General features: G+C 41.6%; 1 protein-coding gene across 1 annotated transcript in view; it reads right to left on the bottom strand.

The window, feature by feature from the left end:
- The window catches only part of LOC113016711 (activin receptor type-2A), a 74,677-nt gene extending 60,665 nt beyond the window's left edge, over window positions 1–14,012 (bottom strand). Inside the window, exon 1 of the mRNA XM_026159766.2 lies at window positions 13,047–14,012. Coding sequence (XP_026015551.1) covers window positions 13,047–13,101 — 55 coding nt within the window. The 5' untranslated portion in view covers window positions 13,102–14,012. The remainder of the gene's footprint in view (window positions 1–13,046) is intronic.
- Between the last annotated feature and the right edge of the window lie 230 nt (window positions 14,013–14,242).

Genomic DNA, 14,242 nt, shown 5'->3' with positions numbered 1-14,242 from the left:
CTCATGAAAAATAACAGCGATAACTTTCACTGATTGGAGTTTAAGAGAAATCATAAAGTGGAGGCATTATGTTTTTCCATATTCCACAACCACAGCTTGATTTTAGGAATTTTTTTAACCTTATTTAACAAGTCTGTTTTATCATATTTATTCTTAAAGATAATCAACATAATTTAACTTGTTAAAAGTTGAGTTTTAATTTCGTTTTTGCCAACATAAAAGAATTTCCCAACTTTGACCATAAATAAAGAATTTATCTTAGCTCAGTGAACATCCATCCATCCATCCATTTTCATCCGCTTTGTCCGGGGCCGGGTCGCGGGGGCAGCAGCCTAAGCAAAGAGGCCCAGACCTCCCTCTCCCCAGCCACCTCCTCCAGCTTATCCGGGGGAATACCAAGGCGTTCCCAGGCCAGCCGAGAGATATAATCTCTCCAGCGTGTCCTGGGTCTGCCCCGGGGCCTCCTCCCGGTGGGACATGCCTGGAACACCTCACCCAGGAGGCGCCCAGGGGGCATCCTTGTCAGATGCCCGAACCACCTCAGCTGGCTCCTTTCGATGTGGAGCAGCAGCTGCTCTACTCTGAGCCCCTCCCGGATGGCCGAACTTCTCACCCTATCTCTAAGGGAGAGGCCAGCCACCCTTCGGAGGAAGCTCATTTCTGCCGCTTGTATCCGCGATCTCGTTCTTTCGGTCACTACCCACAGCTCGTGGCCATAGGTGAGGGTAGGGACGTAGATCGACCGGTAAATTGAGAGCTTCGCTTTTACACTCAGCTCCCTCTTCACCACGACGGACCGGTGCAGCGTCCGCATTACTGCAGCTGCAGCCCCAATCCGTCTGTCGATCTCCGGCTCTCTTCTCCCATCACTCGCGAACAAGACCCCGAGATACTTGAACTCCTCCACTTGGGGCAGGAACTCATCCCCGACCCGGAGTGGGCACTCCACCCTTTTCCGGCTGAGAACCATGGCCTCAGATTTGGAGGTGCTGATCCTCATTCCCGCTGCTTCACACTCGGCTGCGAACCGCTCCAGTGCGAGCTGGAGGCCCTCACCCGATGAAGCCAACAGAACCACATCATCTGCAAAAATCAGAGATGAGATTCTGAGGCCACCAAAGCGAAAGCCCTCCGCCACTTGGCTGCGCCTAGAAATCCTGCCCATAAAAATTATGAACAGAACCGGAGACAAAGGGCAGCCCTGGCAGAGCCCATCACCCACCGGGAACGAGTCCGACTTATTGCCGGCAATGCGAACCAAGCTCTTGCAACGGTTGTATAGGGATCGAATGGCCCGTAGCAATGGGCCAGACACCCCATATTCCCGCAACACCTCCCACAGGACACCCCGAGGGACACGGTCGAATGCCTTCTCCAAGTCCACAAAACACATGTAGACTGGTTGGGCAAACTCCCATGCACCCTCAAGTATCCTGGAGAGGATAAAGAGCTGGTCCAGTGTTCCGCGACCAGGACGAAAACCGCATTGTTCCTCCTGTATCCGAGGTTCGACTAACGGGCGAACTCTCCTTTCCAGCACCCTGGCATAGACTTTCCCAGGGAGGCTCAGTGAACAATAGTAAATAATTTCCAGGGTTAACAGGCAGGAAATCCTGGTTGATGTCTCACCGGGAGCTCTGCTTCTTGCCCCCCCCTCTCGCTTCCATCGACTAGTTACGATAAAACATGCCCTTTCACAACAGTGACCCTGCTCACTGAGAAATGACCACTTACTGACTGACTCACTCTCACTTTTGAAATAAAGTCCATCAACTCCTCACAAAAATGTCATCCTATCAATGTGGGCCTCTCATGTACAGTGGGGCAAAAAAGTATTTAGTCAGCCACCGATTGTGCAAGTTCCCCCACCTAAAATGATGACAGAGGTCAGTAATTTGCACCAGAGGTACACTTCAACTGTGAGAGACAGAATGTGAAAAAAAAATCCATGAATTCACATGGTAGGATTTGTAAAGAATTTATTCATAAATTAGGGTGGAAAATAAGTATTTGGTCACCTCAAACAAGGAAAATCTCTGGCTCTCACAGACCTGTAACGTCTTCTGTAAGAAGCTTTTCTGTCCCCCACTCGTTACCTGTATGAATGGCACCTGTTTGAACTCATCATCTGTATAAAAGACACCTGTCCACAGCCTCAAACAGTCAGACTCCAAACTCCGCCATGGCCAAGACCAAAGAGCTTTCGAAGGACACCAGGAAAAGTATTGTAGACCTGCACCAGACTGGGAAGAGTGAATCTACAATAGGCAAGCAGCTTGGTGTGAAAAAAATCAACTGTGGGAGCAATCATCAGAAAATGGAAGACATACAAGACCACTGATAATCTCCCTCGATCTGGGGCTCCACGCAAGATCTCATCCCGTGGGGTCAAAATGATCATGAGAACGGTGAGCAAAGATCCCAGAACCACACGGGGGGACCTGGTGAATGACCTGCAGAGAGCTGGGACCAAAGTAACAAAGGTCACCATCAGTAGCACACTACAACGGCAGGGAATCAAATCCCGCAGTGCCAGACGTGTTCCGCTGCTGAAGCCAGTGCATGTCCAGGCCCGTCTGAAGTTTGCCAGAGAGCACATGGATGATACAGCAGAGGATTGGGAGAATGTCATGTGGTCAGATGAAACCAAAGTAGAACTTTTTGGTAAAAACTCAACTCGTCGTGTTTGGAGGAAGAAGAATACTGAGTTGCATCCCAAGAACACCATACCTACTGTGAAGCATGGGGGTGGAAACATCATGCTATGGGGCTGTTTTTCTGCCAAGGGGACAGGACGACTGATCCGTGTTAAGGACAGAATGAATGGGGCCATGTATCGTGAGATTTTGAGCCAAAACCTCCTTCCATCAGTGAGAACTTTGAAGATGAAACGAGGCTGGGTCTTCCAACATGACAATGATCCAAAACACACCGCCCGGGCAACAAAGGAGTGGCTCTGTAAGGAGCATTTGAAAGTCCTGGAGTGGCCTAGCCAGTCTCCAGACCTCAACCCCATAGAAAATCTGTGGCGGGAGTTGAAAGTCCGTGTTGCTCAGCGACAGCCCCAAAACATCACTGCTCTCGAGAAGATCTGCATGGAGGAATGGGCCAAAATACCAGCTACTGTGTGTGCAAACCTGGTAAAGACCTATAGTAAACGTTTGACCTCTGTTATTGCCAACAAAGGTTATGTTACAAAGTATTGAGTTGTATTTTTGTTATTGACCAAATACTTATTTTCCACCCTAATTTACGAATAAATTCTTTACAAATCCTACCATGTGGATTCATGGATTTTTTTTTTCACATTCTGTCTCTCACAGTTGAAGTGTACCTCTGGTGCAAATTACTGACCTCTGTCATCATTTTAGGTGGGGGAACTTGCACAATCGGTGGCTGACTAAATAGTTTTTTGCCCCACTGTACACTAAAACCAAAGTAATACTCAGGTTATACATGTTGATAAGATAAGATAAGATAAGATAAGATAAGATAAGATAAGATAAGATAAGATAAGATAAGATAAGATAAGATAAGATAAGATAAGATAAGATAACCTTTATTAGTCCCACACGTGGGAAATTTGTTTTGTCACAGCAGGAGTGGACAGTGCAAAAGTTATGAGGCAAAAATTAGAATACAATAAGAATAAATACAGTACACAACTGTACAGAATAGAATAAAATAAAATACTATATACAGTAGAATAAAATAAAATAAATATACAATAAGATAAAAATAGAATACAAATACAAATACTATATACAACTGAGTAAAAATACTGAGTAAAAATACAACGATGACAACACTGTTGGTTCAGTGTGTGAGCAGCTGCCATTTGCTAGACTGACTGGACAGTTTAACATTTTTAACATATTATTTTAACCATATGTGGTGATGAACACGACTGACTCATTGCAATTTCCTCACTGACAATGCATGCTTACGTAAGTTTATCGTCCACTTCAGAAATGCAATTACCAGGCTGCATACGCCACCCACAATCCAGTGTGTACAGAAACATGAAACACCTGGATACAGGCTAAATTTAACCAACCGGTCGAGGGTCATAATTTCTCCAGCCGTGTTTGGCAACATGCTGTCTTGGGTCAACATTTTACCTCGGTGAACACGAGCTAGTGCAGCGCTTTCTTTTTGTTAAAGCACAGAATGATACACGGCCTTGGAAGGAGGTTGTCCGGTTAGTTGGGCCCAATGGGAAATAGAGGCTACATCTGGCCTTAACAAATACACCTGTGCTTTCGAAACCTAATGCATAATGCAAGAGAACATATTAGAAATAGATAGGAAGAGGGGAAAAAATGGGACAGAGCTGATGGCTGGCCTCAGACCACTCGGGGAAGCAGCCAAAGCACTGCAGTGCAAAGATAGAGGGGGGTTTAGTCACATGCAAGAGGTTTAAATCGAATGGAAAATTAAGTTTTTCATTAATTTAGTTTGTAGCTTTGTTAAGCTTTCAGCACAACAGAGGAGCGTCTTCAGCCAAACCACAATAAAGCTACACTATCATTCTCACTTTCCACTCTTTGGCTTAACTATTGATTCAGTGCACTTCACTGATTTTTAACCAGTTACAGAGTAAATAATCAGCTCAGTGAGCACGAGTAAACATTTCATGGTTTCAGTCTGCTACTGGGACCGTTAGTCTTTACTTTCCATGATTGGATTTTTACCCCCTCCTACCTAAAGTGTTTTTTTGGAGTCTTCCGTTTAACATTTAACACTTCACACGACATCTAATGATTAACTGTGCCTGGAAAGGAACGCCAAATGAGTTGAATTGTGTTTAACTGAGTGAATTATAAAGGTCTAAAGGTTTAAAGGCCTCACAGAGAGCATCACTGTGATGATAAAACAAGCCATGGTCATGATTTTGGGATATTCAAATAGTCATTAAGTTGTTAAAAAGAAACATCCAACAGATCAGGCAGCTATTTTCCACTGTTTTTATCTCAGCCTGGCAGCCACCTGGTTGGCAGCAAGGATTAAACAGCAAAAGAGGGATCAACTGACGTGGCCTTTTCAAGGCCAGTTCCTACTATTAGTAATCAAGTAGACCAATAAGTCTCTATATGTTTAGATCAAATCATATAAACTTGGTATGAAGTTACAAAATAAAATAAAACTTTGCTAAAATTCAATCCTAATGATTTATAGGTCTGAAATTGTACAGTACAATGGAAAAGTCCCAGTTTGTGCATTTTTAAAAAAATAATATATTTATTGGAGCTTATTAAAACAATGAATAAATACAGATACTGATACCTAGTAAGAGAAGATGCAGGGGCTACCAACTAACAGACATCAAGATGTCGGAGTAGTGAGATTAGATACTGTTACCTTCATAAAATCTGAGAGAGCAACAAAAAAATAAATCTGCCAGGTAAATCTCGAATACTTATGATTATTCATTCATTATTATATAATTATTATTACTTGCAGAGCTGAGAAAAGAGTGTCTATCTTTTCGAATCCTTCACAGCAAGGACATAGGTTTGGGTCAACTAAAAAGAAATAAAACAAACAAATGCTATTTAGAGTGTAATTGCAAATCTGGTGGCAGAACCACCTGACCTGTTCAATTGCAACTGGTGAACATTAGTCAGCCCCAGCTTAATGGTAGCAGGACACAGAGACCCCAGACTGGTCATCAACTGAGATTTAAGTTGATGTGCAGCAGAGCTGAAACTGAATCATCGGCTCTGTTGCGCTGCTGCTGAGGATTTAAAAAAAGAAAAAAAAGAAAAAAAAAAGAAAAGAAAAGAAAGAAAAGAAACAGGAAATAAAGAAAAACAACAACAACAAGCCAGAGCTGCTTCATCCTCGCCATACTGATGTAACCTTACACTGGTGTGCAAGAGGATCAATGTCTGTGTGAAACTGCTGCAGTGTACAGGAGGCCAAATGTACAAGCAGCACACGGGACACGACTTGTCCGTCTCTTGGCCTCTGTGGTGGAGAAATCTAAACACCCATTTGCTCCAAATTACTGAAGAAACATGGCTGTAATAACAGGGTTTGACCTCTGCAGCTCTAGACTGATTCGCTGAGTTACAGTCACATCAGGTCTGACGAATAGAGAGGAAAAGGGAAGCTTCTTGTTGCTTCAGCTTCGCCAGAAATAAAGAGACAGTCACAGGGTAGGGTAGGTTTTACTGTTAGTATGCATAATTGATTGCATTAGGAAGGCCACACCACAATCGCTTGATCATTTGATTCATGTGTTTGCACTTTCCCGGAACATCACCACCCCACCCCCACCCCCCCCCCCCCACCCCACCCCACCACCCCAAAAAAACCCAAACAATTAAAAATTAAAAAAAAATCAAATCCCCACCTTTGAACTTAAAGAGTTCAGAGTAAGCCTCACCGGATCTGGATGTGCTGTTGCAGCACTGTAAATATTTACAAGCCTGCAGTTCAAGCTCACATGCGATCTGAGGCAGAGGTCACCTGAAGACCATCAGATGACCAAAGGTTCAAGGTTCATCTGATAATGCTGCTGTTGGTGGTGCGGCGTTACCAGAATGCGCCCTTTAAGTTCAACAAAAAGAAGTCCCATCAACTCTTTTCAGGCAACTTGGGCAGTGAAACACTTAGCAGCTGCTGAGGTCCCTTACAAAATAAAAGCATCAAAGCATTAAGTATAAAAATCCCCCCAAAAACCCTGTTTTAGTCATGCCTCAGTTTTTCTTTACAGCAGCATTTTTACATACAGCTCAGTGTTTATTGTCAGCGGGTTGGACCAGTAAAACTATTGCATAACAACATATAGCATAGTTGCACGTTGTTCTCCTTCCTTTCAAGTGTAAAGAAGTTTAAACACACATTTAATCCCATCTCAGGTTTTTCTACACAGGGCAGAAAAGCTGATGTAGTGAATAAAAGAAACCTGACAGCAGCTTAAACTTTAATAAATAAATACATGTGTAAAAAAAAAAAGAAAGAAAGAAAGAAAGAAAGAAAGAAAGAAAGAAAGAAAGAAAGAAAGAAAGAAAGAAAGAAAGAAAGAAAGAAAGAAAGAAAGAAAGAAAGAAAGAAAGAAAGAAAGAAAGAGCATCTGCAGTTCATTACCTGGACTCAGTCCTTCAAGAATAAGATATCCACAGATAAAGTCTCGTTCTTACTGTGGCATTGCAGTAAAACCACAAATTTCTATAGTATTTAACAAAGAGGTAAAAAAAAAAGTCAATCCCTGTCATTTAACAGTTTAATCTGGGGTAGGATGCCACACCTTTGTTTTTAGAAGGCTGTTATACTGAAATAAATTTAGAGGGCAAAATGTATGCCCTTCTCCATTTCTTTGCAGCTTTCCCATTTTCCCATTTGCTGTTCTCTTACATTTCTACTGGGGCTGTGCAATTCATCAATTTCAACACAATTCTGGCTTTCAATGATTATTAAAAAAAACTGGCTGATCGAGATAAAAACAATTATTTGGCCACATTCTGTTTTGCATTAAAGCTCGTTCTGCCTTTCAGCACATCGCTTTTGCCAATTTTGCTTTTTGTCAAGTTCACATTAATTTATTTTCTTTTAAATTCTAATTAAAGTTTGTGTTTAAATAAAAAAGGCAACTTTCTTTTTTTTTTAAGTTTAATGATTGACCTATTTTTCCAATGTCTCTGGAAAAAAAACCGCACTGTTAAATAATGACAATCTTACCACTGATTGGGATTTTTTACCACAATCAAGAAGCTTTTCTTTAAAATGTAATTAAACAAGATGTAATTTTATATTACAGATGCTTGATATCAAACTTTTGCTTTCACTAAAAGTCCAGATTTACTCCCATTCAGACTGTGGTTGGGTTGAGGTTTAATAAATCTATTTTTTTTCCCCAACACCCAAGTGGAACTTTCTTCCGGCTGCTCTCCAATTCACACAGCATACGTGATTCGGCACCGATTTTTACAGACTCACTAGGATTTGTGACTCCACCTGGTTTTGAACAAAGAATCTTCTGCGTGTGGGGCCAGTGTATTAACCACTGCATCATGGAGCTAAACAATGGGGATTTTGACTGTTTGCCATAACCAGGCAGCTACAGTTTGGACCTCTACTCATCAAACATGCCTCGGCTGAGTCCACAAATTATATTTCCCAAAACTGCAACATCAAAACCATCCCTTATCGTCAGACGTTGATTTGGGTTTTTAAATGGCCCGCGGGCAGAACGGGATGTCCACACTTGAAGTCCTGAAATAATGGTGGCTGTCTTCAGAGGCTATGTGAGCAGACTAGTTGATTGTTTTCCCTACTGCCAAATAAGTTTCTGATAAATATTTAAGCTGCTTCTCTCAGTTTCATCTCACAGTGAATTGAAGCTGGTTAAAGGTGCATATTGAACATCACTGAAAAGCTACAGAGACCTCTCTCTGTTCATTTCTTTTGGCATGTTCATCAAATAAAAGCCACTCTGGGCCAAGTGCCCTGCCTTTATCAGAGGTTTTTCTTGAGCTGTGCCAATTCAACTCCGATTTCACTGAGGATTATTATTCCACCTAGTTCATTTCCCCACTTCAGACAGTAATAAGTGAGTGGAATAATCACCTGCAGCACCTGGCTTATAACTCCAACCAACCCCGACTATTACCATATTTGAGAAACCTTTTAATTTAAGACGCCCCAGGGGGGTGGGGGTGGGGGGTGATTTCTGTGAAAGTACAATTCTGCTGCAACTCGAGGGTTTATTTTACACTTCTCTTAGGTGTTAATTGGGGCAGCTTTCACACAGGTACACTGAGTATTTGGTAAACCGGCAGCAACTGTAGAGAAAACCGGTTCGGTGGAGCTGCACAAACACGCACAAACAGTAAAGTTAGAACATTTTCTGTTTATCCTGTAAGCCAACAGGAATAGAAATTCTGCCTCTGGGCCTAATTTTTGTTTTCTTTTGTCAGCTCCAGTTACATCAGGCTCACACCACAATCAAACCACATCGAGTGACACAACTGCAAATGGAAGTTAAACTCACTGCAGTGCTATTTTGTTAGCAACACCAAAACCTCAACTACTATGACACTTGTGTCAATTTCCCCACAAGTATTTACACTTCACATGGTCACAGAAGTGTCACAGGGTTTATATGAGGCTATATTAGCTCGTTTTGGGAGGTGGAAGTGGTTCAATGAAGACTTACAGTACAGTTTATAGCTTTAGAAAAAGTGGTTTCTACTCAATATTTTGCTTTTACAAGTCAAAAATCATTGCACACCACAGGGGAGATCATGATTTTAGTTCTTTTTAGATCCAACAGGAGCATTTGAGACTGGATTGTGCTAAACAAGTGTTTGCTTGTATGAGTTTCCTCTAATCTTTTGGAATAAACCGATTCTGGTCAAACTAACTCATCGTCTACAGCTCACATTACCTGTGGTAAACTGCAAGGTTCAATTTTAGGTATCATCTCATTTTCTATTTATATGCTTCCTCCAGGCCAAGTTATACAAAGTTATAAAATCTTGTTCACTCTAGATTTACTTGATCACTTGGTTTCTTCAGGGGTTGCAAACCTCTACTATCAAAATAATCATTTTTGAAGGTTTATAATGATAGTGACAGTCTATCAAGCATAAATTAGATACTTTACTACGTTTGACCACATCCAATGCCTTTACTGTGACTTATTTATTAATAACTGGTACTTATGTCATGTTTTGTTGCAAATTATAAAACTAAAATAACAATAATTTACTTTTTAAATTATCAGCACAATGATAATAGCATGTATAAGCCTAATATGTATGCAATATTTATGTTGCATACATATTACCTACTTATGTTTACACAAATTACTCAAATTAAAAACAGTGTCCTTCTATAATAACTAAGACAGGCAGCAGCGCTAAATTCTTTTTAACATTTTTAAAGTTGTTTTTTTTTTTTTTTTTTTAAATAAAGTCCATGTCAGAGTATTGATATGAAGCCAGAAGCCAACAGCATTGGGAGTGAAAGCAAACAGACCTGTTCACGCTTTTTAAATATTTGAATTCCCAGCTAGAGGGGTTTAGGACTAGATATTTATGTGTATATTTCCACCAGTATTGAGGTTTAATTGCTTGCAAAATTAAGAGGAGAAGGTCTCCAGGCAAAAGATAAATGCTGGAGATAGAGCTGGGCGATAGAACGATAACGATATGTATCGAGATATAACTTTTACTCGATAGAGAAATTAAGCTATCGCGATAGACCTCGCCGCTCTTGTCCTCTTAAAAAAACAAACAAAAAAAAAGGTCAGCCAATCCAAATTAAGTAGCGCAGAGCCGAACCAATCACAGCCGCAGCGTCACGTCGCGTGACTTGTTACGTACAGCACAAGTGCCAAGCCGCACGTGTGTTTGTTTGGGAAGCAGCCAGCGGGTAATGGAGCCAGCGCGTAATGGAGGAAATGAGTGTGCCGACTAGAAAAATCAACCGAGCGTGACCGAAGAGAAAACAGATGATGGTTCCAATGCCGGAGAGATTGTCGAACGGAAGAGCCATAGAAGTTCCGTAGTGTGAAGGTATTTCGGCTATTTCAAGTCTGACAAAAAACAGAGTAGCGTGCGCTGTAAATTGTGCCGAAAGCAAGTCTGGAAATACAATAAACTGGTGCATGCGTCACACTGTGCGCCACGTTATTGTTTCGGTGAAATGAATTTCTACAATACTGTTACTGTTAATTGTACTCTCTGCAGTGTTTAAATGCTTACATATACACACAGTTACTGTCCGTCCACACATACGACTCGGTTCTGCTTCTATGCCCCAGCTTTGTTTACTTTTTCCCACTGAGGCTTCTAGACTTCTGATTGGCCAACATTTCTGCACGGTTAGGAATCTAGCGCCACCTGCTGCTTTGGCATGTTCATAGCAGCGTTTTCCTTCATTTCTGCCTTTATGTGTGGATGGGATTATTTTTTAAAACGAAAACGGAAAATCTCAGTTTTCAAAAATACCCGTGTACGTGTGGACGTAGCCTCAGTCTCTGACTGGAAGCGCTAATTCGTCATTCGGCTTTTGTCAGACTAAAGTAACTGTTAAAACTGTTTGAAAAGCTAAGCTATACAACAAGGAGAGATTGAGAATTTCCTTTTAGTTCTCAGTTTATTTGATATTGACAAAAGTTAGTCAGTTTTGTCTGTTCTTCTGTAAAACAAACTAAGATTTATTTTTAGAATTAATACTTTGTTTCTAAGTGGAATTGACAATTTAGTCTATTTCGTTTGTTCTATTTTGAAACTTAAACGCTTTAGCGGCTGCCTTTTGTGTAGTTTGCAATATTTGCCTTTATTTATCTGAAAAAGTCTCATGTTCCTTAAGTACATCTACCCTGTTGAACTTATTATGGGAAATAAATATTTAAATAAAAACAAGCTGCTGATTATTTCACATTTTACTTGTGAGCAACGGCACATTTAAATCTTACAAATATAGTTATTTGGCTTATATCGTGATAGATATCGTTATCGCCTGAAATGAAAAAAACATATCGTGATATGAAAAAATCTCATATCGCCCAGCTCTAGCTGGAGATGGATCAAAACAAGCGTAGAGCTGGAGTTTTGTGACCCCACTTAGCATTTTAATTGAGCATTATCTGTGGCATACCACAAGGTTCGATTTTGGGTCCTGTTATAGTTCCTATTTATATGCTGTCCCTAGGATAAATAGATTTTAAATAGATACCTTAAATCCCTAAAACACACACTTCTCTTTAATTAAATGCATCAAATAAATAAATAAATAAATCATACATCATGCTCTTCCCTGATCTACAAATCACACAAACCACTCTGAAGGTGTCCTAGGACCCTAAAGCCAGCAGTCAGAAAGGTACTCAGCTCTAACCTTTGAACTAGAAAAGTTACCCTTTCCTGCTTCTTCCAAATAACATCTACTATTAAAATTAAACAAAATATTAGCTGGAAAAAGGTTCATTCTTGTGCTTTGTCCAGGCTAAATTACTGCAAATGAAACACCACTCTCTCACCTCCAAACAGTTCAAAACGCAGCAGCGAAGCTTCTTACTGGTACAGACGGCATCACATCATCCCAATCCTCTGACTCCAAGTACATTTTAGATTTTCCTACTCATGCTTAAAGCCAAGTAGCAGAAATTCTGACCCCTTATATAACCTACTTCACATTGTTAGAAAGAGCCCCACCTGAGGAAGTGGAGGTGCTTCTCCCATCAGGAGCCCTTGGCTTTCTAAAACCTGCCTGAGCAGATAAGGCTCGTAAAATCTGTGACTTCCTGTAAAAACACGTTTTTGTAACCTTGCTTTTAGTCATGTGATTTTTCCGTCTTTTTACCCTTTAATCATCTATTACGTTATATAATTGCTTGTCTGTCGCCTCTTTTATATTTGTTGCAAACTATATTATTCTCATTCCATTAAAAAAAACAACAACAAAAAAACAAATTCAATGGATTTTGTACTATGAAACCAAACCCAAAGAGCAGATTTAAAATGACACACTTCAAGGTGATCAACTTCTCTTCCTAAAGAACAATTGCTCTCAGAATACTCCGGCAAGTAAAAAAGTAAAGTCTGAAGCATTTCTCCCAGTAGCCCACATAAACAGCATGCCCTGCACTCCCGAGATGACCTCTCTTTCCTTTATCATCACTACACTGACATTCATTAAACATCCACCGCGGGGAAATAACTACATATAATGGCCGTCCACCAACACAGAGTGCTGAAAATGGCTTTTAGCATGTAGATGTAGAAAGAAGCCACATGCAAGCCACATGACTGATTACCTTTTATTTGCACTCCCATCAACCCAAATCCCTGGCTGCTCCCTCATTAACTTCATAAAAACTCCAATCTGTACCCTTGTGTCCCACAAGAAGCCACTCAAGGGCCCTCTGACCCCCCCCCCCCCCCCCCCCCTTCAATATTGGGGCTCACCTGCAGTTTGCATGCACGCCAATGATGCCCCAAAAGAGGTTACACTCCTTACACATAAAAGCAAGCTATGCACTGCACGGCTGACCGTACGCAACATACATAGCCCCCCACCTCCACACCCACCTGAAGAGCAGGAGATGAGGAAAACGGCGAAGGCCAATTTGGTGGCGTCTCCCATTTTCCATCCGAATCGGATCCTCTTGACTAGAAAGAGAATTTTACAAAAGCACAAAAAGCTCCAGAAAAATTTTCAAAAAAATCTCAAAACGATTGAGTCAAATTAAATGTCTTGTTGTCTCTGGAAATATTGCATCTTTAAAAAAAAAAAAAAGTCAAGATCGAGTCTACATCCAAAACATCCCAGGTAATGCGAGCCTCACTAGTCCAAAAAAAGAAGACGGGAGGATGAAGAGGAGGAGGAGGAGGAGGAGGGGATGGTCGCTGGTATTTCCAGGTTTATACACAAGCAATGCAGGGTGAACTGATGGCACTGGAGCCGGGGTTATCGTGTACTTGCCAGGTCTGCAACAGCAGCATTGTTCACCTGTGCCCGGTGGTGCTATTTTTCAGATAAACGGTGCACAGACCCGAGCCACAGCCGGGCAGGGCTAACATCCATCGGACTGCAAATCAAACGCACTCCGCTCTCCAATCAAACTTCTCCTCGGTGAGCTCCGTCGCATAGCTCTCAAAATGTCCAAACTGCGTCGAAAGGGAGCATTTCCACTCTCCCGCTATTTGCAAAAAACAATTTAAAAGCTTTATCTTAGGTGTTATATTCCGTGCAGAGGTTTTAGGCTTCGTCCGGCTGGGCTGCCCGGCCACAACCACGGCTCCGTCCGCTCCAGCAGGGAAACAACCGATTACCAGACTGCCTTTCCCCCCCTCCCGCTGCGACAGCCCTCTCCAAAGTGGGCCAAACAACCGTTCCCGGTCCAAAAGATTCGAACGAACAAGCGGAAAGACTATCATATGATAACACTAGCCGCTGAAGCTGCCGTTAATCCACGTAGCTGTCGAGTTTAGGACGAGCTGATTTTCCCAAGTCCGTCTCCTCCTCGCCCCCTCTGCTCGGGACGATTTCAAGATGGCGTCACTGGCACCCTGTTAGGCTTACCCAGCTCATACAACGAGCTTCCAGCGAGGGTTTTCAAAATAAAAACCACAGCGTTTACGCTTGTAAACGAACTAAAACGGTTGTAAAGAGAAATTTTAGTTTACTGAAATAAAAAATAAAACTACGCAACCGAAGGAGAAAACCTATCCTTTTTTTAGGTAGATGTTTAGACGTCCTTTTTAAATGAATTTTATAAATTCTG

Source organism: Astatotilapia calliptera, chromosome 23 (assembly GCF_964374335.1).
Source record: "Astatotilapia calliptera chromosome 23, fAstCal68.1, whole genome shotgun sequence".
In the NCBI taxonomy this organism is placed as follows: Eukaryota; Metazoa; Chordata; class Actinopteri; order Cichliformes; family Cichlidae; genus Astatotilapia; species Astatotilapia calliptera.
Note: the sequence above shows the minus strand (reverse complement) of the source record. Positions and strands in the feature narration are given on the sequence as shown.